Raw genomic sequence first — 27,101 nt, 5'->3', positions numbered from 1 at the left:
TGCGGGGGGTCGGCGGCGGCGGTGGAGCGGTGGAGGGTGCGGGGGGGATCGAGATCGAGATGGAGGGTGATAGCGATCGAGATGGAGGGGGATCGAGATCGAGATGGAGGGGGATCGAGATCGAGTGTCCTCATGAATATTCAATATTTTTTTCATATTGAATATGAAAAAATATCATCAAATTTGAAAAAATATTCATGAATTCAAAAAGTGCCCATGAAATTTAAAAATATTCATGAGTTCAAAAAGTGCCCATGAAATACAATCGAGAAATGAAGGATACAATTAAATACAATCGATCTTAGCTAGCTATCTGTTCACAATCTTCTTGCCCTTATTTTTCGTAAATGGAGTTCTTCTCTTGAACGGACGTCCTTTAGGTAGGGTGGTCCTGCTTCTTCTTGTGGTGTATGCTGGTACTTCATCGTCGTCGTCATGTTCCATCTTCTGGTCGTCGTACTTGTCGAAGTCTTGCTCATTGGCGACTCCATCCATTCCGATGATCTTCCTTTTGCCTCTCCTCACGACAACACGACTGGGCTTTGACGGGTCGGTAATGAAGAAGCATTGGTCCACTTGGGAAGCCAGTACCCATGGCTCATTTTCGCGGTCACATTTGCGCCCGCGGTCTTGGATTTGGCTTCGGGTATAGCCATGGTGGTGAAATACCGGTCTTCTTTTATGATGCTCTTGGCCCATCTGACACGGAACATCGGGACCTTCTCTCCAGCGTAGCTCAGCTCCCAGATCTCCTCGATCCTTTCGTAGTATTTGTCCTTGTCGTTACCGGTGTAGGACTCCATTGTTACCCCGGAGTTCTGATAACCATCGCTCTTCATATCCTTTCCCTCGGTGTAGAATGTGTAGCCATTGATATCGTACACCTCATACGTCATCAGGTTGTGCTCGGCCTCCTGTGACAAGGCGAATATGAGTTGTTCTTCCGTGGAAGAATCCTCATGTAAAGGGTACGACAGAAGCTTCTACTTGAACCAACACGTGAAACATGAGTTGTGCTCTTTGATTATATCTCCGTCCATACTCTGTTGGCCTCGGTCATTGTACGTCTTCTCAATGAAGGTTTTGTGCTCTACCACCCAAGGATCGACCACGTCTATGTGTTGTAGAGCGACTAGGTTTGCTCTTTCAAAGTCAGTGAGTTAACCCTCGAAGTCAACATGCATTTCGCGGTGACGCTCACGGTGACCCCATCCAGCGAGCCTGCCGAGGTGCCTGTTGACGGGCAGACCAACGGGGTTCTCGATGCCTAGATAATTCGTGCAGTAGGAGATGCACTCTTCGGTCAGAAAGCCCCTGGCTATGCTGCCCTCTAGACGTGACATGTTGCGAACGTATCCTTTGATGGTACCATTCATCCTTTCGAACGGCATCATGATGTGCAGGAACGTCGGCCCGAGTTGGATGATATCCTCCACGATATGGACCAGCAGATGCACCACAACATCGAAGAATGCGGGTGGGAAGTACATCTCAAGCTCGCATAGTATCACCACAATCTCTTCCTGTAGCCTTCTGAGTTGCCTCACGCCAACCGACTTCCGAGAGATGACGTCGAAAAAGTTGCATAGGCCAAATAGCATTTCACGGACGTGCGCGTCCATGATCCCACGGATTGCAACTGGAAGTATCTGCGTCATCAACACGTGACAGTCGTGAGACTTCATCCCGCTGAACTTCTGCTTCGCTGAGTCTAGGTATCTGCTTATCTTCCCCGCGTAACCGTAAGGAAGTTTTACTCCTATGAGGCAAGTGAAAAACTGATCGATCTCCTCCTGACTTAGAGTGAAGCACGCGGGAGGGAAGTCATTTCCAGTCTTCTTGGCCTTTTTACCTTTGCGACGACTTTCCGTGTCCAGCTTCGCCTCATCATCATCATTAGCATGAAGCTCCTCCCTGATGCCCATTGATTTCAAGTCTGCCCTTGCTTTCGGCCCATCTTTGGTCCTCTCTGGCATGTTGAGCAGGGTACCAAGCAGACTCTCGCACACGTTCTTCGTGATATGCATGACATCAAGGCTGTGAGGCACACGGTGGATCTTCCAGTACGGCAAGTCCCAGAAAACAGACCTCGTTTTGCATACCTTCAGCAGTGGCTCGCCTTTCGGTTCTTTCCCGGCTCTGCGCCTTATGCTTCTTTCCCGGCAGTGGGCAATCTTTCCAATTTTTCAACAGCTCGTCTATTTCCTCGTCGCTCCTCGTACGCGGGCGTCTTCGGGGTTCGGTTTCACCATCGAACAGATCCTTGTGTTTCCTCCATGAGTCATCGTCGCGAAGCCACCTTCGATGTCTCATGAACACGGTTTCCAAAGACCCGGGATCTCTTTCTAGCTGGCGATACGTTGTGTCATCCATGCACCTGACGCATCCAAAAAATCCGTGGACCACCTGCCCCACGACATATCCGTAACCGAGATAGTCGTGCACCGTCGTGAGCAGTGCGGCTCTCATAGGGAAATATTCTTTCTCTGCGGTGTCCCACGTATTGGATGGCATTTTCCACAGCGTGTCTAGCTCCTCTTTCAGCAGCCCCAGATACAGATTGACGTCGTTCCCTGGTTGTTCCGGCCCTTCAATTAGCATACTCATGTGAATGTACTTCCTCTTCATGCACAACCAGGGGGGAGGTTGTACATCCACACAAACACAGGCCAGGTGCTATGTGTGCTTCTCTGGTTGCCAAACGGATTGACTCCATCGGTGCTCGTGCCCAGCAAGATGTTCCTTGTATCATTCCCAAATTCTAGGTGTTCGAAGTCAACGCTTGCCGCTGGCTCCCATACTTAGGGTGACTCAGCATCTTGTCATTTTTATTTATCTCCGGATCATTTGCGTCATCTCCTCGCTTCTTCTCCTCCCTATCCGCATGCCAACGCAGGAGCTTTGCTACCTTAGGGTCCGCGAAATACCGCTGCATACGAGGAGTGATCGAAAGTATCACACCACTTTTCGAGGAGCTTTCTTCCTCTTCTTGTATCGAGTGATGCCGCACACCGGACATATGGTAGACTCCGCGTGCTCGTCCCGATAAATGATGCAATTGTTCATGCACACATGGTATTTCACGTGCGGTAAATCTAGAGGACACACGATTTTCTTCGCCTCCTCGAAACTGGTCGGGCACTTGTTCCCCTTGGGAAGATGTTCGTGCCAGAATGACATGTTCTCGTTGGAGCATGTGTCGGTCATTTTGTGTTTTACCTTCATCTCCAGAGCCATGAGCGTTAATTTCAGGCGGGTATCCACGGGCCTGCATCCTTCATACAATGGAGTAACCGCGTCTATCTCCAGTTGATCCAGCTTGGCTTTCTCTCGGGTGGCAGCTCTTGCGTTATCCCTTTGCTTGAGAAGCAGCTCTTGAATATGAGGGTCCTGCACCCAGCCCATCGATGGTCCATCGTCGTCTGCTCCGGCATCTTCATATTCATGATCATGCCCTTCGTCTGCTCCGGCATCTTCCTCATCATCATGTCCAGCATCTTCTACATGATGACTGTGTACTGCATCTACTTCGTGATCATGTCCTGGAGATTCTTCATCTTCTCGCCCGCCCTCGCTGCGGTTGTCTTGCTGCCCTTCCTCATTTCTTGCCCGGCCCCCATGGATAACTTCATAATCATCTTCATCACCTTGCCACCGATAGCCATCCATGAAACCATGCAAGAGCAGGTGGTCCCGCACCTGTACGAAATTCGGGTCCACAAGGCTCCTCAGGTTGCATCTTCGACACGGACATCTTATCTCCGTCTCATTCTTTTGAAGCATCTCGGCCTTCGCGGAGCTCAAAAACCTATTCACGATGCCTTGGGTCATCGTGCGGATCATGGTCGCCTGCAGGGTAGAGCAAAACGATATTTTAGAACCAAGAAAAAATTTGGCATGACTTTGCCTAAAAATAGGACCAAAAAGAATGCATAGTGCCAAAATTCTTACCGAAACGGAAATGAATCAACATTCCGGCAAAATATTGGCAACTATCGCATTTCAAATACCGATACCAGCAAACACAAACATATATGCAACACCACAAACATATGCAACACCACAAACATACATAGATCTAGCTAGGCCATAAAAAGTGCATGTGCACATTGTTGGAGGGAGAAAAAAAGTAGATCTACAACACAAAGATAGCTTTCCCCTTACTTACCTATCAAAAAAAAGGTAAGTTAACTACTTAATTTGGATGAATCTATGCTGCAAATGAGGTGAGGAAGAGGAGGCAGCCGAGACAAGCTTGGAGGAGGAGGTGGAGAGAATGAAGTGGGGAAAGTGAGTGTGTAGGTGTGGCTGTCCAAAATATCTAGCTGGTCCCAGGTTACTAATGGCGCACTAATGGCGCACCAGCTGGTGGTGCGCCATTAGTAGTTTTGCAAAAAAAAATAGTAGTAGCGCACTGTGTGGCTGGTGCGCCATTACTAATTAAAACTAGTAATGGCGCATTGCGCCCTGGTGCGCCATTAGTATTTTTGGAAAAATAATAAAGAAAATTGTTACTAGTGGCGCACCATGGGTCTGGTGCGCCATTAGTGTCTATCACACTAATGGCGCACCAACACATGGTGCGCCACTGCTATATAGTAGTGGCGCACCACATGTCTGGTGCGCCATTAGTGGCCATATCATCTATAGCCCTTTTCCTAGTAGTGCCAGCGAAGGATGTTCGCTGGCATTTGATTGATAGCAATCTGTTCACTATGCAATTCGGTTGTTTGGGTTACTGGAATACTGCAATGATGAATGGACCTTGGTTAATCAAAAACCAAGTTGTTATGATGATGGAATATGATGGGTTTACAAATCCTAGATCGATAGTCTTGGACAAAGTGGCGGTTTGGGCATGAATTTTGAGGCTGCCTAACAAGTACCTGAATGAGGTCGTGATAAAAGGAATGTGCAGGAAGATGGGACAAATTGTAGAAGTGCAGATCCAGTTGGCAGCAGGTTATGTAGGTGCTTTTGTTAGGGTTAAGGTGAACTTGGATGTGAATAAAAAGCCAGAGCGCTTTGTGTCAATCACAAAAGGAGGAACAAAGGACTAGTATCAGGTCAAGTATGAAAAAATGTCCACTTTTTGCAATCATTGTGGTTTCTTAGGCCACTGGTATGAGGATGTGGTATAGGGGAACATGACACATCAAAATTTGAATGGGGAGATTTCATTTCGGTTGATGGTTGGAAAAATCAGGGGGCTGGACGCGGCACCGGCAGATGTACAGGAAGGGGCCAGATAGGAGCATCTTTTGGTAGGGGTTTTGGGAGAGGCACTGGGACAAATTCACACTATGACGGCATGAGTAGTTGGCGCTGGAATGTAGCAGTTCAGACAGAGGAAGTTCCAAGTCAGGTTCAAGACCCGCTGTAGCAAGATGAACAGAACTCGGGTTTGGATACAACTATGTTGGAGAATGACCCGATAATAAGGAAAAGATTAGCCCTTAATTCAGTGGCTGACCATACAGAAAGGGTTAACCCGGGCCAATCTTTGGTTCCTGTAGATCATGCATCTAAGTTGACTGGAATGATTGGTCTCTTTGATGGAACCAACGAGAAGGACCTTTTAACAACTCCTTAGAAAAATGCTAATAGAAAAAAGCTAAAACAGACTAATGGTGTGGCAATAGAGAGTAGTGGATCTTCTGAAAAGGCAGCTGGATCGGCGGCATCCCTCAAGGATGACCGCCGGACACAATGAATATTCTATGTCTAAACTATCGGGGTTGCGGGTGGCCCGAGACAGTGAATGAAATAAACAACTTGGTTAAGTTGTATCACCCGTGCTTAGTCTTTCTCTCAGAGACTAAGTTGTCTGCTACAAGAGCTCAAGACTTGCGGTTGAGGCTCGGTTTCTCGAACTCCTTTGGCGTTAAAAGTGAGGGACTGAGCGGTGGTTTGGTGCTATTTTGGAACAGTGACTCGGTGGTAAGCTTGAATATATAACAACTCTCATATTGATGTTTTGATTTAGAATGAGAACTTGGGAGATAAGGAGTGGAGGTTTACTGGCGTTAAAAGTGAGGGACTAGAGCTAAGAGGAAGAATAGTTGGGAACTTATGAAATATTTGAGGAAACAGTCTGAGAACCCATGGCTGTGTGCTGGAGATTTTAATGAAATCCTCGAGGCAACAGAACAATTTGGTGGCCTAGTACGTGAGGAATGGAAAATGGATGGCTTCAGGGAAGCTATGGATGAGTGCCGTTTTGATGCCTGGGATATATGGGCTTGCCACATACGTGAGATCACAAGCAACAAGATAATGGTGATGATAAATTTCAGGAACATTTCGGTAACACAACTCTACAACATGTTCAACCCACAGAATCAAACCATTGTGCCTTGATCATCTCAGTCCAAAAGTCTAATTGGATAGGATGTGAAAGGCGATTCAAACCGTTATGTTTTGAAAATGCTTGGACTAGGCATGAAAACTATGATAAGGTGGTGGACACGGCTTGGGTACCACGCATTGGCTCTCTGTTGGACGTGCAAGAATCTTTTTCCCGGCTTAAAGGCAGTCTTCAAAAATGGAGCAGTGACGAGTTTGGTTCAGTCTCAAAGCAGCTCAAGAGTTTAAGGGTGAAGCTGGAGGAAATTAGACTCAATTCGCGGGCCAGGGGCCATCCAGGCAAGAGAAAAGCTTATTGCGGAGAATGTCAGAATTAATAACCCGGGAAGAAATGATGGCCCAACAGCGTTCGAAGGTTGGCTGGAAGCTTTAAGGCGATCGGAATACAGAGTATTTCCATGCACGGGCCCGCGAGAGGCAGAGTACAAATCGTATAAGATCACTGAAATATGAAAACGGAGGAGTTGCAACTGCTCAAGAGGACCTGGAGAAAGAAGAGATCGATTTCTATCAAAACCTTTTCACAGCTGCAGTTGATACTAGACCGGAGAGAGTTATAGACTCTATCCCTGTCAAGGTCACATAGGAAGTGAACCAAAGGTTATGTGTGCCAGTAACAGAGGTTGAGATAGAAAATGCCTTGTTTATGATGCATCTTAGTAAGTCTCCGGGGCCCGATGGCTTTATTGCAGGTTTCTATATTAGGCACTGGAACTTGCTGAAGGAGTACATGTGTGCGGCTATCAAGTGTTTTCCAAAAAAGGTAATATGTCGAAGGCTATTAATAAGACAGTGCTTGTCTTGATCCCAAAAATCAAAGAACCTCAAGATATTACTCAATACAGACCGATCTCCTTGTGCAATGTGTTGTAAAATTGTATCTAAGGTAATCACTCTCAGGTTGAGACCTATACTGGATGAAATCATCTCCGAAGAACAAAGTGCTTTTGTACCAGGTCATTTTATTTCGGATAATGCTCTAACAGGATATGAGTGTATACACTATTTGAAAGGAAGAAAGGGAAAGAAGGGGCTTGTGCTATCAAGCTTGATATGGCAAAGATGTATGATAGGGTAGAGTGGTCCTATCTCCGAGCAGTTCAGTTAAAACTTGGTTCTGCAGACCAGTGGGTTGAAAGGATGATGGCTTGTGTGGAGACAATATCCTTCTCTATTTGTGTGAATGGGGTGTTTTCAGACTCTTTCAATCACTCAAAAGGTATATGCCAAGGCGACCCAATATCACCTTACTTGTTTCTTCTATGTGCAGAAGGTTTAACTTGTTTGCTCAAGTCATATGGATCTTCTCATTTACGAAAAGGAATCTGAGTTGGTATCCGTGCCCCTTGGGTCTCTCACTTGCTTTTTGCGGACGACTGTCTAGTCTTTACTCAGGCAACAAGTGAAGGTGCAACCAGACTTAATGAGATTTTAGAAACATATAGAGAAGGTTCAGGACAGATGGTGAATAAAGCTAAGTCGGCTATATTTTTTAGTGCAAATTGCCCGGATGAGATGAAGGCAGCAACTCATGATAGCTCAGGGATTGAAGTAGAAGCATTGATTGAAAAGTATCTTGGGCCGCCCACAGCTATTGGGCGCTCATCAGAGAGTCAATTTGAGCACATTGTCACGCAAATCAAGTAGTTGGTTAATGGGTGGACTCCAAAACTGATGAGTAGTGCAGCACGAGAAGTTCTAATCAAGTCCATATGCCAAGCAATACGTACCAATTTAATGGGATGTTTTAGACTTTCCAAAAAGACCTGCAAAAAGATCACAAGTATTATTGCAAGATTCTGGTGGGGAGGTGATGAAAAGAAAAAGGAAACGCATTGGAAAAAGTGGCAGGACATAGCTATCCCAAAATGTGAGGGGGGAATGGGCTTCAGAGATTTTGGCCTCTTTAATCAAGCCATGTTGGCTAAACAAGGGTGGAGGCTTTTGACCAACCCCGAATCAATTTGTGCAAAGGTGCTTAAAGGCCCATATTATCATGATTCAGATTTCTCGGCAGCTACAAAAAGAGGAACTCCTCTCATACTTGGAGGGCAATACTTGGAGGGCTGATTAAACGTGTTGGGGATGGGACGAGTATTAACATCTGGGAGGACCTTGGATTCCCTCCAATCATGGCTATCGTCCAATTATTCGGTTACCAGGGGCTGCATGCACCAAGGTTGAGGAGCTTATTGATCATGTGAATAATACTTGGGAACTTACTGCCTTGGAAGCAAACTTTGTTGCAACTGATGTGCATGCCATTGCTAAAACACCCATAGGGAATTGGGGTGAAGATTGTTGGGCCTGGGAGGTGGAGAGGAATGGTAACTTTTTAGTTCGGTCGGCGTATAAAATTCTGAGCATAAGCATGAGACATTCCTATGAACCGTCTTCATCAGGAGCGGAAGGAAATGCCTTATGGAACAAACTATGGAAGATATCGGTACCACCAAGAGTCAGGAATTTTTGGTGGAGAGTTATAAGGGGTTTTGTCCCCTGTAATTATGTCCTGCTTAACAGACATATAGAAAATGCCCCCATTCTGCGAGCTATGTGGCAAGGAGGAAACTATAACACATGCCTTGTTCGAATGCACTTGGGCGAGACTCTTCTGGAAGGAGATGAAGACCATGATGCAGATTAAAATCCCAGTGTTACATCCGCAATCGTGGGCTTCAGATTTGATTGAAGGAAAACTGGGATCGGACCAATTTGTATGCATAGTACTATGTGGTTGCTGGGCCGCATGGTCTGAAAGGAATGCTCGTACTCATGGTGAGAAGGGATGATCAGTTCAAGCTTCTATTCAATGGGCTCTTGATAATGTTGTTGACCTTACAACGGCAGGGGAACTACTCGACCTGTGGTGACCAGGGAGGAAGATCGCTGGCAAGCACCGGAACAAGGGACTCTGAAAATCAATGTGGATGCGGCTTTTCTTGAGCAGGCCGGGTGTGGAAGTACAGGGCTGGTGGTCCGAGACTCAGAAGGCAACCTAATTAGAGCGCAGGCCTTGTGGTATCGTTTTGCATCAAGTGCCCAACTATGGAGCTGTACGCTATCCGAGACGGGATTCAACTAGCCAGAGACATGGGTTACTCACGGATATGTGTTGAAAGTGATGCTTAGGAGGTGGCTAGGATGTGCAACTCTGAACTTCCATATAGAGCAGCCGATGCAGCTGTTTGCCATGAAATCAAAGAGCTTTTGGGAGGATTTATGTGTTGTGGTCTGGTGTTTATGCATAGGGAAGCCAATGAAGCGGCCCATCGTCGTGTGAAGCAAGCCACAGAAGAGAGGAGGAGATGTTTGTGCACAAACTATATGCCTCCTTTCTTAGCTAGTTGTATTCAGCTCCCGTGTAATCCACCCTAATTGAGTTGTAAAGCTCTTGATTTGCAAAAAAACAATAATTGTTTTTATTTTAAGACAATATTTTTAAAAGACACGTGCGTCTTGTACGTGTATATTTACCAGTATAATTTAAAGGATGTAACACGCATATACAGGTGATTCAACAACCATGTACATGTAGGTGATAACTGACAAGGTGAGTCAGGCCAGAAGCAGGGTGGAGGCGGCCCGGGTGGGAAGGGGCGAAGGCAGGCCGAGCCAGGCCAGTGGGATCGGGCCTCATGGGGGAGGAGAGGCGCTGGGCTAGGCTGGAAGTTGGAGCAGGACAGAAGGGAGGTTGTGGCCTGGTTAGGGTTTGGAATAGATTTTCTATCTGTTTAGGGATGAATTCATATCCAAAATTGGAATAGATTTCAAATTTGGATGTGGCCTTGGTTTCGACATGGAACTAGGGTCTCTACAGGGATTTAGTTCGAGAATCTCCTTAGGAAGGAGGAGGGGATTCCATAGAGCAATCAAATCCAGCATTCATGCTTAGGTTTATGCTGAGTTTGTTTGTAAAACGGGTTTGAATGTTTGGGATGAGGCGGATGTGTTGTGATAAAAGAAAAAAAAATAGAAAGTCCATTTTTTAGATGCTCTGAAAACATAGGATGTTACAGAGGTCTTTGTGCCTCGCGCGCTAGCTAGGCAATATTTGGAATCAGCCTAGAACATTTGGAGTGCCAGCAAGCGAAAATTAAATCCTCCAGTCCTCCCGCACCCCACGCGATCGGGCACGCGGCACAATTGGGTTTGACCAGCGGGTTCCACACGAATATAAAATCCCATCGGCTCGCATGCATGAGCGGTGGAGATATGCTCCGCGTCCTGCATTTCTGGCGAAATTTCATTGGAGCCACAATCGATTTCCATACAAGACGAGGTACAAGCCTACAACAGGTGAATCCAGTTGGGGCTTGTGTCCAATTCTCCAAATAAACAAAGACTTCCACCGCACACGCAGTACATTTCAATTTTCAATTTTAGATTTCAAATAAACAAACAGCACACGCTGTTCCAAATAAACAAACACATCACAAGAATGATGGTTTATGCAGTACATTTCAATTTTCAACACACAACAGCACACGCAGGTTCCAAGTAAAAAATGCACACCACATCTCAAAATAGAAGACACCAACAAATACAACCACTTTCGAAGAAGATCACTCACACCTGGAGTGGATATGGATCCATGCGATACTAGTAAACGCTGTCAGAAACTTTAGATGCCCGCCTTGTAGGAGGTATTAAACTATTAGTCCACCCTCATCCTCTTTGGATCATTCCCTTCGTTGCCAGGGCTCCTCGGCCTTTTGTTCTTCTCTTCATCATCGCGACTACCACAAAACATGAATCGCCTCCAGGAATTTAGTTTAGCTTGTTCTATAATCTTATATATTTTCAATATTTCTTTCAAGTTGTTTGCTGCTTCCTTTGTTGCTAGTGCCGCTGCCTCAGCTGCCTTCTTTGCTAATTCGGGTTCTGCTGTTGCTGCCTGTGATGCGGCCTTTTCTGCTGCTTTTGCTTGTGTAACTGCATTTTCTGCTGCATCCACTGCTTGACTTGTTGCCTCAGTATATTCTTCTTCCATTTCTTCTTCCATTTCTTCTTCCATTTCTTCTTCCATTTCTTCTAGTGCTGATGCTGCTTTAGTCGCTGCCACGGCAACGTCCTCCGCTGCTTTTGCCGCGTCTGCTGCTTTTGCTGCTGCTTCGCCTTGTGCTGCATCCCTCGCTGCAACTGCTGCTTTCATCGCTGCATCTGCTACAGCCATCGCTGCATCTGCTGCTGACATCTCTGCATCTGCTTCTGCTTCTGCTGCGTCTTGTGCTGTTGCTTCGTCCATACGTTTGAGCGGTTTTTTGGAGTAACCGCGAATCATGCTCCTGACATGGGCCATCTGCTCAGAAGATATCCTGCTGGATGCGGGCATGGCCAGAGCGTCCCGCGCCATTTCAGCTACCACAGGATACAAGCCCTGATTTTTGTTCCACCAATCTAGAATATCAAAACCTTCTTCTGTAGGGACATTGGGATCCATTTTTTCTTTCCCTTTGAAAGTAATGAGAGGAGCATCAAGGTATTTATCAAGATCATCCAAATATTCTGAGCCTGTGCTGTCCATGTCCATGGAAATGTTACCACCATCTTTACTAGTATATTTGGAGTACAGCTCTTTCAGCTTGCATAATACCTTGTCCTTGGGTGACGACATCTCAGCAGCTTTATTGAGCCAATACTCCTCCCTTTTGAAAAGGGACTCTATGCGTTTGAGTTTGTACCGAGGGTCCATTACAAGTGGTACGGACCAGAGCAGGTATGAGTCTTCAATAGCCTTGTCTAAAATTTTCTTTGCTTGGCTGAGACAATTTGTAATGTCCTCAGGATTTGGAAAATCAGTAGTAATTTCATAGACATTTGGGTGGGCTTCACTCCTTTTTACTTCCGATTGCAGAACCTGCCTGACCTTGAATAACTCTAGGAGACAAAGATTTGAAGTGGGACAGCTGGGGATGTAGATTGCTTGAATAGCAGTATGTATTGCACCAAAAACCTTGATCAATAGGTCTGCCAGTTTTGGGAATTCATGAATCAGAGCAGAATTTTCACCTCGGAGAATTCTCAAGGCACAGTAGTTCCGATACCAATTCTTGTCATATGTGGATAGGTGCTGGGGAATATGTTTTGAATATAGCTGTTGACGCTTATCTCTTGTCAGATCTAATTTCAGAAGTTCTTGACGTATTCTCTTTTTGAAATCAAAATCCACAAATAGAAGGCATCGAGCAATGCGCTCAAGGACTTGGTCTATAAATGCCGTAGAAAGTAGCCCCATTTGAACTGGAAAGGTATCAGGAAATTCCGTGCTTAGTTGATCCTTGAGACCATCAGAGTGATTCACTCGTACATCCATGTCAGACTCATAAGCTGGTAATATTCCCCATGCCATCATGAACAAGCGGTGACGAAGATTTACCCTTGGGAGAGAAGTACTCAACGGGGCCTCTTCAGTCAAATGGTGGGTTCCGCTTCCAGTACTGTAGACCTCTGGAACATCTGACAATGGCTCATTGTGCGGAAGATTGGGCACAAGGACATTAGCATCCAGGATCACCTTGTGAAGCTTCCATTTCTGGTCAATGAAGTTGCACGCCGTATATAGGACATCCCTGTCCAGAGTTTTAGCTTTGCCCACTGCCACGCTGACCCGCCCAGGAGTGTTGCTTAGCCCCTCATACACAGCCGTGCTTGCTTCATCAAAGATTTCATCGCACATCTGCTCTATGATGACGCGGGATAAAGGCACCTCCGACGAACTGCTGCGCATTAAGGTCTTGAAATGCTCACTATCCAGGATCGCGGGATCGCACCCTTCTAACGCGATCATGCGAGCCACCAACTGCATAGGTGTCAGCTCTTTCTCTTCTCCCTCTTCATCGATCTCCATCTCTGTCGACCCTTCACCCCTTCTGCTCTTGGCAGCCTCTGTTTCTGCTCCAGCTGGGCCAATATTTACTGAGAGTTGACCAAAACCCATCCTCACCTCATGCATATGTTCCCTAAATGTCATGCATTTCTTTATGTGCTTGTTTTGCGTGTCCCTGTCTCGGAGCGTTCCGCAATAATTGCATTTGAAGTGGGCTTCTCGGGAGGAGTCCATCGATCTACATGAGACGAGTCCAGTGTACTTGTTCAGTAAGGCTACTCATAGTGGGGAGCATCATATACTAGTATCATGCATATGATATTAGTATATGATACTACCTTCGTAATGCATAATATCATAAAGTAGTATCATAGATAATCATATTTATTGTCATGCATGACACAAAGTAGCATTGCATTTAACATGATACGTTATCTACCTATGTTACTCTAACTCTATCTTTCTACTTTAATTCTCTATCACATCAACGTGTTTGCTGTTCCGGAGTGCATGATACCGCCTAAGATACGACCACTATGGCCAGCCTAAGAGTCAAGGCATGATTTTTTTTTCCGAAAATAGGCTTAGTCAGGGATGGTAGAGCGAGGATCCGGCTTGCCTGCTCCCTCCCCATGCTCCCATCCGTGCTCCCACTTCATCCTACGGCTGTCTTTTTCCCTTTTTCCTTTCTAATCTAATCATCTCCCCCCTGATTTTAAGGGGGTGGGGCCGGGCCTTATTTTGTTCCAATCAAATCAAGCCACGTATGCGGGAGCACGGATGGGCGCACGCGAGGGGAGCAGGCAAGTCTCGTCCGTAGAGCGAGACTAGCTAGGCAGGGCATAATTCAAGCTAAATTTATTATAATAGTGTTTTTATCGAAATTGCAGGTCGTTTTAGCTTTTTTATATAGGTTAAGTGCATAATAATATCTATGAGATGTATAGGTGCATAATAATATCTATGAAATGTATTGGATTCACTGCACGATGTACGCACTTAATTATGAGGATCTTTTGATGTAAAAAATAATGAAAAATAGAAACATAGCGATAAGTGTAAAAATAGGAAAATGACATAGGATAGGACACTATACAAGATGATGACCCATTCATTCCAATATAGAAAAAAATTGCAAGGGTTGTCTCAAGAGAAAATTGATGTAATATATCATATCTCCCAAGACAAAGTGGATAGTTTGATTGTCCGACATTATTTAGGCATTCTGTAGCAGTGCATGGGAGGTGTAGTGTTAGATGGAAGGATATCGATGCTAAGGATATTATAATATATTTTGTAGCCGGCCAATGCGGATAACCAAGAAGAAAGCAATGAAAATGAGAAAGGCAACTAACAACATATATGGAGGCAAAGAATTGGTATGTGAAAGAACAAGAAATGATCACTGTATTGATCTGATGTACAGAAGAGCCTTCGGCTCAACAGACTCCAATTCTAGATGCTTATAGAGATGCTTAGAAAAATAAACCGAGTTTTTCTGAAGCATCAGTGCCTATTTCTACATAAGAGACGCTTAATTAAGCGTCTATCCTGTGCAAATAAGCACCGGTGCTTGAAGAAAGCTTAGTTTATTTCTCCAAGCACCTCTCCTAAGCACCTTGCATTGTACAAGGCCTAAGGAGTCTGCTACGCAAGCCATCGCAATCCAGAGACGTGTGTGGCATGGCGAGCGTTGCACATAGCGGTGACCGCGTCCAATGCGGATCGTGTTAGACCGCGACCGCGTCCATGGCTTACGAGTGGACCCTACCCAGCTATGTCGCTAACAGTATGGGTTTACCGGACGATACGCAAAATCTATTAATCTACAGAGTATGATATGCCTATGACGTAGAATAGAACAATATACGTATCAGAAATATATTAATAAAAGACATCAAATTTTAAAACATATAAATATCAGATATGGCGAAAAAATAAATTTTTCTAATTAGAAAAAACTAGCCCATCAAGATGTGCTCCTCAACAGGCGGCTAGTAACTTGAGATATACTATATGATAAGTCTATATTGAAGTTCATGATAAATTTGGGCCTTGAGCTGAATAAAATTCCTTATCTTTGCTCCCTCTTATTTGTACATATTCCGATGTACTCCCTCCGTTCCAAATTGTAGGTCATTCGAACTTTCTTGGCAAGTCGAACTATGTTATGTTTGGCCAAAATTATAGAGAGGATCACACAGATTTATGGCACCAAATAGATATGCTATGAAAATATATTTAATGAAAAATCTAATAGTACTTATTTTGTATCATAAATGTCAGTACTTTATTGTATACATTTGGTCAAACTTGAGATGATTTGACTTTCTAAGAAAGTTGGAATGACTTCCAATCAAGAATGGAGGAAGTAGTACCCGCAAAAGCTTGTAATCCTACGCTGAGAGTTGCGAGCTATGGCGTGTGGGAGTGATGGAAGACAAGAAAAACTGCATGTCTAATAGGGGCACATGCGCCTTTTTTCATCATCACTAACTTTATCTCGGGCTTCTATATTTGCAAGCATTTGCGGACCGAGCTAGTACTTACTTTCTTATCTTTATCGGGTGGTACAGACTTTAGTTATTGGACGCCGCTAACTGTCACACGTGTGGGCGTTAAGGAATCTGCCCACACGTTCTATGTGATGCCTAAGAGGACCAGCCCACACGTTTGTGTGTGGGCAAAACAACTAGCGCCCACACGTCTCTTTTTTCCCTCCCGGTCCCTCTTACATGCGTGCGTGTGGGCGAAATAGATAACGCCCACACGCCCGGTACATCAGGCCTTGTACCTTGCAGTCCCGCACGCCCCACGTGACACTTTACCGCGCGCCCCGCAGTTGCCATTGGCCGGACCCTCGTCCATGTTCGTTTAAGTGCAGTTGCCATGTCGCTGAATTACGGTTGCCGTGTCGGACAACTACTGTTGCCATGTTTGCTCAACTGCAGTTGCCATCTCAGGTCAAAATTCCAGATTGCCATTTTTTGAACAACTACAACTGTTGCCATGTGTGGTCTGGTCTACTGCAGTTGCCATGATTTCAAAACTTTAGGAGTTACCACCTACTAACACTAGGCAGTTGCCATGTAGCACTACAAAAAAAGGCATGGCGAAAAACATGTTCGGGTAAAGCGAGAGTTGCCATGTGCTCACAAGCACGCTAGGGCAGTTGCCATTTAAAAAAGAAACAGTTGCCATCTGCTTATGTGCATGCTAGGGCAGTTTGCCATGTACCATGCCAAACGTATGGCAACTGACATGTTCGGGTAAAAAAAAAGAGTTGCCATCTGCTTGCAATCACACTAGGGCAGTTGTCATGTACACTGCAAAACGCATGGCAACTGGCAGCTTGCGTGTGGGAGAGGAGGCGGGCGTGTGGGCGAGATGGCAAACTGCCCACACACCAGCCCTTGTGCGTGACTGAAACTGGTGCGTGGGCGAACTGCTAAACGCCCACACACCGGCCCCTCCGTGTGGTAAAACGGATGTGTGAGCGACCTCTCTCACACACCACACACGCGAGTTGTCCTACGTGACATACAAAATCAGCTAATTCGTGCCAAGATTCGTGCAAAAGTTACTGGACGGTGATGGAGGCGTGTGGATGAGTTGGCTAACGCCCATATGTGTGGGCGTTAACATTTCCGTAGTTATTTAGATCCACTAACAGAGAAACACTCATTCGTATCGGCTCATCCGTGCCAGACATAAATGAGCCGGCACAAATAAGTCATTTGTACCGGGTCAGAAATGAGCCCGGACAAATAATTAGTGAACCCATGTCAGCTCTATATTATTTGTGCAGGTGCAACTTAGAGCAGGAATAATGATTATGCTTTCCAGCATGAAATTGCTCTGGCACGAGGCTCAAAATTGAGCTAACACAAAAACTCACAGGATTATTGGTTCTGGCTCGAAATTGAGCTAGCAAGGATAATCTGTTCTTTCCACCGGCTCGATATTGAGCCCGCAGGATAATCCATTATTCACACATTCTCAAAATTGCGCGGGCACGAATAAGATTCCCACCTATGCAATTCGAATTTTAGCTTGTATTTGGAAATTTATAAATTTTGCATATGAATGTGTGCTATAATTGTGTAATTTCTTAAATAATGGATCAAAATGTTAGCGCCGAAATACGATTCACACCTATCCAATTCGAATTTTAGCTTGTATTTCATAAGTAATGGATCAAAATGTTAGACAATGAGGTTCAAGAGGAATAGATTTTCCATTTGTGTGCAAGTATGTGGTGTAGGTGGGATGGTAAGGATGTATCACGCGAGGAGGTAGGACGTGAGTTCAATGGCTGGATCGGACACCGCACGCGTGACTCGCGACGTGCGACCATATGCTTTTTCCATCACCAATAGTTTCCACTTTTCATAGCAACAGTACATCAATTAGTATTTGGCACGTGTTTAGTCAAAACTCAGTTTGAGTTATATGTGTTTGACATGAAAAATAAACAATGTCTCCTGTGCACATGTGTACAAGATCTGCAAAGTGGCACATAGTGCGGATGACTTTAGTTAATTTTTCTGTGCTATAGCGTAGCGCGAAATAGCATCGCTATAGCGTTCTTCATATGCAAAATTTACACAATTAGAGGTGTTCTACTGGTTAGCATTCTTCATATGCAAAATCTATACAATTAGAGGCGTTCTAGTGGTTCTTCGTACAATGCATAGAAGTACGTGCAAAATCCCCAGTGCTATGATCGAAGATCTGAGAAGAAGATCAAGAATGGCACAAGACTGAAACTCGGGCGAGAATTCCCGGTAAGTATTAAATGCCGTTTATGCTATTATATCGATCATGCTCTCTATATATGCTATAATAATTGTGTATATATATCGTGCAGTACGCCAAACAACCTCATGGCTCAGTATTATGTGGATTCTGCATTTGCAAGTACCTAAGGACGTGCAACAAATACAGCGGCAGCTGGCGGCAGCTTAAGAAAGCACAAGGATGGTGGCAAATGAAAAAGGTTGGCCATAACAACTTCACACAAACAGCTGCGGACACATGCAAGTTTATCTTAGACTCCAGTGTGCATGTTGAGCGACCGTTCTTCAACGAGGAAGGCGATTTAGCATAGGAAGAGAAGTTCGAGAAGATCAGAAACTGGAGCACCAAGCTACAGCTCAAGGATTACGGCCCTGTTTGGTTCATAAGTCCTAGAACTTTTTTTAGTCCCAACTTATAAGTCACAAGTCCCTAAAAAGTCCCTACCTGTTTGGTTCCTGGGACTTATAAGTCCCTATAAGACCATATTACAACTATAAGTCCATATAAGTCCCTCCTTGAGAGTCTTATTTCATACGTCCCAAATGCCCACTTTAAGTCCCTATAAGTCCCTCTTGTTTGATTTAGATGGGACTTATAGGGATTTTTTTAAGTCCCCAAGCCAATAAGTCCCTGAAAACAAACACCCATGTTGCCGGACATCCTTTTCGGGAAAAGCATAAGCTAACGCCTGCCTCGGTTAACTGTGACCTTTTGTCCCAGGTGGTTGGCTTCCCCACCTCTGTTAAGCCAAAACGCCCGCCTCGGTTGAACTTCCTTTAGTAGTGTGGATAGGTAAAAAAAATAAGAAAACACAATAAATCTTATGCCTATTAATACTTTAGAGGCTTGAAAAAATATCAGATTAGTAATAGTATGTTATATGTTTGTACTACATATGACCCCTTCTGCAGGAAAAGCCTCCCACCGACCGGAGAAAACTGGTCTGCGGTAGTGCCTTCAGGCTAGCCATAATGGGAGTAAATTAGGTAGTAACATAGCGCACCCCAAGACATATATGCTTATGTGGCATGAAGTTAATGAGGAGAGAGGTGTTTGTGGTAACATAATATGTTACCATAACATAACGCACCCCAATGCAAAATGAGTCTACAACATAATAAATGAAGGCTTGTATGACACTACACTTATGTTACTACCCACTATGATGGTAGTAACATAGACTAGTAACATGTGTATGTTACTAGTATAAATTACTACCCACTATGACTAGCCTTAGTGTTGACACATATGCTCTAAAAAGCACCAAACTTAATGGACCAAAACAACTATCTATTGAAGAGGTGCCCTTGCGTGCCTAGAACTATCGTATATACTCACTCGATCTGAAAAATTCAAGCTATTCCAGAAATTCAAGTATAGATTAATAAGAATGTAATAAAATGACCTTCCGTGTCCTTTTCTTGTTAGTCATATCTGGCGATAATTGACTGCCGCATACACATTCACGTGCACATATCAAATGACGATAAACTTTGAATCCTAAAATGTTTTGTTTTGTAGAACGGAGTGAGTAAGTTACTAGTAATTTATAAAAGCTACGATCTACTCCCGCCGTTCCTAAATATTTGTCTTTCTAGACATTTCAAATGACTACCACATACGGATGTATGTAGACATATTTTAGAGTGTAGATTCATTCATTTTGCTCCGTATGTAGTCACTTGTTAAAATATTTAGGAAGTCAAATATTTAGGAACGGAGGGAGTAGTAGTTTAGGGGAGTACGTTTCTCTTGTGTAGCGCACGTGGTGTTTCTTAATTTCTGGAAAAACATGCGATGTAAATGACACTGAAAAATCAAGCAAACCAATCCGGAGAAAGATTGGGTGCACTTATGGACCCAATGAGAAACATATGCACACAGCAAGTCGCATATTTTCCAATTACTCCCTCCGTTTTGTTACAAAAGCTAGCTTCATGGGATGTTGCATCACAACAGTTCATGCGGGTAGCAAGGCACATGGGTGGGCATCTATTCTACAGATTGATAGGCATTAGCTGATTAGCATGTTTGTCTTTATTTTGATTAGGATGGGTGCATCCTGTTACGCTGATATCGCAAGTACTACTTTTCAAGACATTGTATTAACTCGATCTAGTAATCTTGGAAACCAAGAAGGCTTTCCTATAAAAAATATTGTTTTAAAATAACCAGCTTGTGCTAAACATAATTTAGTGGAGAAGGGGTAGTACGACACGAGGAGAACAGGGATATGCTAACATAGTGATCCACCCAATTATTTCTTGGTTTGCCGTTTGTCCGGATCAACATGACTATATTTCAACCACAAACGTGGCTATAGCTTACTTTGTGCATTCGGTTTATTCGGTTTATATGGGTTTCAGTTTGTACGGTATTAATACTTTGATAAATACGATATGAAATTGAAATACGGTTTGGTTTCGGTATATACCAAATTATCTCGGCATGGTTTCGATATATACCATAAAAACCAAAGTTGACGCGAACTTGAAAATGGCGTAACAATAATTTAGAAATTTATAAATGAAAACACATACTATTTTACACAAATAGTATATAACTATGTATGTAAGGGTATATGCATGCATTGATTCATCTACTGATGGTTATGGACGTGTTTAGCATTTTAAAAAGAGAAAAATAACTATGTTACAAGAAATATTTACGTGCTTAGTAGTGAATTTGACTCATGTACAAGAAAAATGACAACTTGTATGATTGTTCATCTCAAGAAATATAAATTCATTTTTTACTTTGGTTTATTCGGTTAACAGTTCGGTTTTTGGGTATGTATCATAAAAACCAAAGTTCAAATCGGTATGAAAATTTTGTACCATACCAAAACCAGAAACCATAAAAAACATAAAATTGATTTGGTTCGGTTTATTTTCGGTTCGGTTTTCAAATGCATAGAGTGAGGCCTATATAGCTTAGTGGTAAATTTCCCTCTCCATCACTTCCCTTCCGCTCATCTCTTTGTTTTTTTTTTGGTCAGACTGCCAGTCCAGATCAGAACCAGTTTTTTTTTAGAGAGAGGCTAACCGCATGTCATTAACACATGGAAACGGACACCCAGAAACGCCGGGAGTAACAGAAAAACACCCCAACAACTAAGAAATTACAACCAAGTGCTCGGTGTTCTCTGCAACCACCGGCTGCACCGCTCGCCATCGCCAGACAAGGAGGACCACCAGCGGCGGAGCTGACGTCGCTGTGGCATATCGGCCAGGGATCATTCCCAATTTCCCATGCTCTCCCAGTCTCAGATCCGCCGCTTGCCGTCAACGCGGTCGAGGAAGAAAGCCAGACCCGCCGTCAACCAACCACCTCCCTAGATCTTGGACCACCAGCACCCCCGAACCGCCGCCGGCCACACCGCTCCTACACAAGAACCTCCAGGCCTCCTCGTCGGCATCGGAGCAAGAAACCGACGAGACAGGGCAGGAACCAGAGGACAAAAAGGCAATGGCGTGGTTGGCGCCACCGCCTGATCAACCACACTCCGGCATCCCACGAGCTCCTCGTCGACGCCGCTATGGACGCCATCGAGGTGGATTTGGAGCTGGGGAACCTTATTGCTAGACGCCGGCGCCGCATCCACCGACCGAAACACCGCCGCCAAGCACACCTACCCTAATATCTACACACCGGAGACCCAGATCCGGTGCTCCCCCACTCTCCCGTCGCCGAGGACGCCGGAACCTTATTTGTATTCCCATCACCGGAGACGCCCGCAAGAGGAGAGAGAGAGGGAGCCCGCGGCCTGGCCGGCGGCTGGCACAGGGAGCACGGTTTGCCTCCTTTTTCTCCTCTCCAGGAAGAGAAACCGGGGGAGGGAAGGCGTCCACCCGAGGTTTGGCAAGATCCAGTTCGCTCTAATAATTATTGCTGGGCGTTTAATCGCAGTGGCTAGGACATATAATTACATTTCGTAACTTGAAAAGTAAACAAAGGAAGTGCCAGAGTAAGATGAGAGTGCTTACGGAGTGCTCAGCCGCGCACCCGGAGAATGGAGCAGATGGATGGATCGTCAGCGGACGGGGGAAGCGCGGTCCAAGGCACAATGCCACAATGTGACGTGAAATAGAGGAGGTAGAGAAGCAGCGAAGCGGACGGCTTCTTTATACACAAGTACGCCGATGTTCGGAGCTAGCAGCCGATGAGCGATTTTTTTAATCTTTTCAAAAGGTGAAGGACCGCGCCGCGACGACGAATAATCCCGGAGGCTTCCTAGGCCACGCCCAACCCTAGCTACAGCGTGTTCTTGTAGCCTCAGATTCTTATAGCCTAGCAGGGTCTCAGATTACCCTGCAGAATCATCACACGGACACTCGCTCAAGCACGCGATGCAGCAACACGAACTTACTGCCAACACATGGTTGAGAAGTGCCCATGGTGTTCACTTGTTTGATGAGCGATTGTCAACAATTCAACATTTTTATTCTATTTTTCCTTTTCTTTTTACCTCAATTATTCTAACCTGGCACACGAGGTATGTCGTGCAACGTGGTTCTTGGCTTGTGTTGTGCAGGTGCCGAGCTCGGAGTCGGTGGTCGGCGGCAAGGTAAAGGCCAAGGAGGACGTGCCGTGCCGATGGACCGGGTGCGGTGACGGGCGGACGTGAGGCTTGGACCAAGGGACCGGTTCCCCGAGTGGCCAGCCGTGGTGGCTGAGAACTTGGGACAAAGACAAGTGCAAGAACACATGGAGTGACCGTGTGGACCGGGTCAATACGGCGGACGTGCAAGCGAGCGGGACACTCTAGAAGACTTGGCGGCCGGGCGGTCGAGGACGGCGGTGAGACGTGTGGAAGTGCGGGGGACGCATATGCGGTATGCTACTCATGGCCCGGTTTGGTGGTTTGGGCCTCAAAACCACTGGCGGCGGGTTTCGCGGGTTTGGGCCTCAAAACCCGGGAAGAGGTTCCAATGCTGGAAGGACGACACGTGGCGGCACAAGGGAGTTCGCATCGAAGCGAAGCTAACGGTAAGGAAGGCGCGGTGGTCGTCGGATCAATTTATCCCGAGTCAGACCATATTGACCATATTGCCTCCGGTGATGTGGTATGGCTCATTTAGTAGCTAGGGGTATTTTAGGGATGTAAAATGGAGACTATGAATATAGGGTCGTAGCCCCCTCTCTACCTCCTCATTTTGCAGTTTTTCCTTTAGGGTTTCCTGCCTCTAGTTGCTCTGCTATTGTGCGAGAGATCCACTACAAACCCTTGTAGTGCACTGTGTTGGTGGGAAGAGCAGGCTCTACTCTGCTCGTGCCCTCGGGGCTTTTGGCCGGAAGAATCGATGTGTGCTTTGTTCTTGTGTTCATCGCGTTCTTCTTTTCCCCTCTCCGCTCTACATCCGATTTCTTCGATTTGGCACCGTTTCGATCCTTTTCCTTGCGTTGATTCGAGCTATGATGTGAGAAGAAGCCTTCCACCGAAGGAAATCGATCAATTCCTCACGAGTTGTAGATCGGGACAGATTTGTGCCTAGGGTTCTTGAACTCATGATTTTCGTTTCTCCTTCGATTTCTAAAGTTGTGAGGCATGAAATGTGCTATTATTTTCATGTGGTAGCATCCTAAATACCTTAGGAGCCTACCCACAAAATTTGAGATCAATCCGAGTTGATTTGGTCAAGTTTTGGTCTCGAATTCGATTTTTCCTGAGAGCAGCTCAAAATACCGGACATGTCCGATATCAATACAGGACATGTCCGATATTTTTGACCTTTGAGGTTTGAGCTGAAATTTGGTGGAGACCTTCCCTTTGGTGTATGTTTAAAATCACATGATTTTTGGACACCATTTGATGGGGTTTTTGATTTTTTTTCCACCCATTGTATGTCGTGCTGTTCTGAATAGCGGATGAATCCGATATTCATACCGGACATGTCTGGTATTGTGTCCGGTATTTGTAGCAGCTGTGCTGATTTCTCTCTATACTGGTCGTTTGGACTCCGTTTTGGGTGCCATCTGTTGCGTTGGACTTCTACCATTCCGTAGACCTCATCTAGGCGCTCTTGTCACTGGTTGCCTCTTTTCAATAGAAGTGGAGAGTCTCAATTTCTCGTCTATTGGTTCGGTTCTCTTTTGATCCTTTTCCAGCTTGCCTTGTTGTGACCCGCTGTGTTCTGAGGGAACATCCACCCTTCTCTAGGTCGTGGTCATCACAGTGTTTGGGTTTGCTTCTTGGGGTTTGAATTTGGGGCAACGGCCAAATATTTCAAAAGAAATTTGATGCTCTCATTCACCCTCCCTCTGGTCGCCGTTTTCAGTCCTTCATTTACCCTGCGTTTTCTTTGGTTTTGATTGGACCGATTGCATACCTGCAGAGCTGCTTTACAGCTTTGCAGCAGGAGCACGAGACCACGTCCTTGGGTCTCCACACTTGTCTGCGTTGCATGTCCGGTAGTCTCAGTTCTCTTGGTCCTACGTGTAGCACAACTTTTGGTTGAGGCTAATAGATTTATTAGCCTCCAGTGGGGGTGCTCTTAGGCCACTGGTTTACATTTTATTTTATGCTAACTGCCCGCAACAGTGGTGGTTACAGGCGAAACATCATGTTAGTTGCAGCGAGAAGAAAGGAATAAAGCTGGTCATACTCTTCCGTACGAGCTACCGTATTTGTTTCCTCGCTCCTGCTTAACCTTTTTATCCGTGCGTGCACGTGCTCATGCGTGTGCTTTAGACCCAGCTTTTGCTTAGTATACTGAAAGGGATTTTTTAAGGTGCATTATACTAAGGATTAAAGGGGTAGTATTAAACTAATCCAACGGTTAATATGTTTGGGATCTCGAGGACAGTTTGGTAATTTTCTAAATGATTGTTTACGCCCTTGTGTTATTAATTAACGGAAATGTTAACGCCCACACGCCTTCATCACCGTCCAGTAACTTCTACACGAATCTTGGCACGAATTAGCTGATTTTGTATGCCACATAGGACAACTCGCGTGTGTGGTGTGTGAGAGAGATCGCCCACACATTCGTTTTACCACACGGAAGGGCCGGTGTGTGGGCGTTTAGCAGTTCGCCCACACACCAGTTTCAGTCACGCACAAGGGCTGGTGTGTGGGCAGTTTGCCATCTCGTCCACACGCCCGCCTCCTTTCCCACACTCAAGCTGTCAGTTGCCATGTGTTTTATAGTGTACATGGCAACTGCCCTAGTGTGATTGTAAGCAGATGGCAACTCTCTTTTTTTTTACCCGAACATGTCAGTTGCCATATGTTTGGTATGTTACATGGCAAACTGCCCTAGCATGCACGTAAGCAGATGACAACTCTTTCTTTTTTAAATGGCAACTGCCCTAGCGTGCTTGTGAGCACATAGCAACTCTCTCTTTTATCCGAACATGTTTTTTGCCATGCCTTTTTTTGTAGCGCTACATGGCAACTGCCTAGTGTTAGTAGGTGGCAACTCCTAAAGTTTTGAAATCATGGCAACTGCAGTAGACCAGACCACACATGGCAACAGCTGTAGTTGTCCAAAAGATGGCAATCTAGAATTTTGACCTGAGATGGCAACTGCAGTTGAGCAAACATGGCAACTGTAGTTGTCCGACATGGCAACCGTAGTTCAGCGACATGGCAACTGCACTTAAACGAACATGGACGAGGGTCCGGCCCATGGCAACTGCGGGGCGCTCGGTAAAGTGTCCCGTGGGGCGTGCAGGACCACGAGGTATGAGGCCTGACGTACCGGGCGTGTGGGTGTTATCTATTTCGTCCACACGCACGCATGTAAGAGAGACCGGGAAAAAAAAGGCGTGTGGACGCTAGTTGTTTTGCCCACACACAGACGTGTGGGCTGGTCCTCTTAAGCATCACACAGAACCTGTGGGTAGATTCCTTAACGCCCACACATGTGGCAGTTAGCGGCGTCCTTAATTAATGACAGCAGCTCACGACGCATCTTGCCTAGAAAGAGCACACTCGTAATCCACCCATCTTCGCCGCCGGATGCGACAAGCGCCGCCGCACAGCATAGGCACTTTTGCACGGCCAGGTAAGAGAAAGCTCGATGGGGAGGGTAACGACGGCGCCGGTCGGTCCGTATCCATCGCTGCTCGGTGTCTCCAGATCACCGGCTCATCGCTGAACCAAACGGCGCCCGTCGGATTATTCTAGACCAGAACAGCAACTGAGATGTTGGAAAACTAGGGGGTTTCCGACAGGCAAAATACTGTAGAGTCTTCGCCTAGCTAGGTGGAGGCCCTAGGCGAAGGTGAGACCGTGTAGGTGAATGTCTAGCAGCTGCAGCCTAAATTGCCTCATCGTTCTTCTGTTAATGCGCGTGTCGTTCTTGTCGGGATCATCCAGAATGAGATTGATGTCACCGATGATGACCCAAGGGCCCCGGCACTGATCACTTATGGCCTCCAGCTCCTCAAAGAAGAGGCTTCTAGCACCCTCTTCCTGTGGCCCATAAACGACGGACAGCTACCATGGCTCCCCGGCGATCTACCTTCACCGTGACAGAGTAGCAACCGATATGCGGGTCCTGGAGTACCGCGTCCGGGCTACGTGCTGTAACAATGATCCCACCCCTTGTGTTGTTAGCATGGACGTAAGAACAACTCTAGTAGACCCCACATCCCGCCCCGATCCGAAAAATAACCGTCAAAATGCGGGTCGGGGCAAAAAAACCTGCCCGATCAGACCCTGCATCCTACCCCGGCCCGCAAAAAAATTTGTGTAGTGCGGCAAAATCTCGGCCCCAACCTGCGTATTCGCGGGTTTTCCCCTCGCCGCTGCGATACCCTGCATATAAGAGGAAGCGGTTGATGGGGGGACATTTCAGCCCACGCTTTCCCCCACCAACCACCTCATCTCTCCCCCCTCGCGCTGCCGCCACCCCGCCGCCCAAGATTCCGGCGAAAGCAGCCGGCAGGAGCTCGCCGAAAGGCCGCCGCACGCACGAGGCCTCCCCTCTCCCACCCCCTGCGCCGGTGGGCCGCCGGATTTGCGGATCTGTGGACCTTCATCTCGTGGCTGCCTGATTTGGCTTTGCCGGCCGCCGGTGGCTGTGCCAAGGTGGTCCGGGAGCATCTTCCGCAGCACCGAAAGGGCGCATCACCGCATGGAGGGATCTGTTCGTCCCCC

General features: G+C 45.9%; 1 protein-coding gene across 1 annotated transcript; it reads right to left on the bottom strand.

Moving 5' to 3' along the window:
* Nucleotides 1-10,787: 10,787 nt before the first annotated feature.
* Nucleotides 10,788-22,082, bottom strand: LOC119292309 (zinc finger BED domain-containing protein RICESLEEPER 3-like). The gene is made up of 2 exons (XM_037571154.1): nt 21,982-22,082; nt 10,788-13,433 (listed from the first exon to the last, which is right to left on the bottom strand). The coding sequence occupies exon 2, from the start codon at nt 13,427-13,429 to the stop codon at nt 11,024-11,026; it is 2,406 nt and encodes an 801-aa protein (XP_037427051.1). The 5' UTR covers nt 13,430-13,433; nt 21,982-22,082; the 3' UTR covers nt 10,788-11,023.
* Nucleotides 22,083-27,101: the final 5,019 nt, after the last annotated feature.

This window comes from Triticum dicoccoides, chromosome 4B (assembly GCF_002162155.2).
Source record: "Triticum dicoccoides isolate Atlit2015 ecotype Zavitan chromosome 4B, WEW_v2.0, whole genome shotgun sequence".
NCBI lineage: Eukaryota > Viridiplantae > Streptophyta > Magnoliopsida > Poales > Poaceae > Triticum > Triticum dicoccoides.
Note: the sequence above shows the minus strand (reverse complement) of the source record. Positions and strands in the feature narration are given on the sequence as shown.

Coding starts and splice junctions, on each gene's coding strand:
- LOC119292309 (XM_037571154.1), bottom strand. CDS start 13,429: ATGGACTCCTCCCGAGAAGCCCACTTCAAATGCAATTATTGCGGAACG.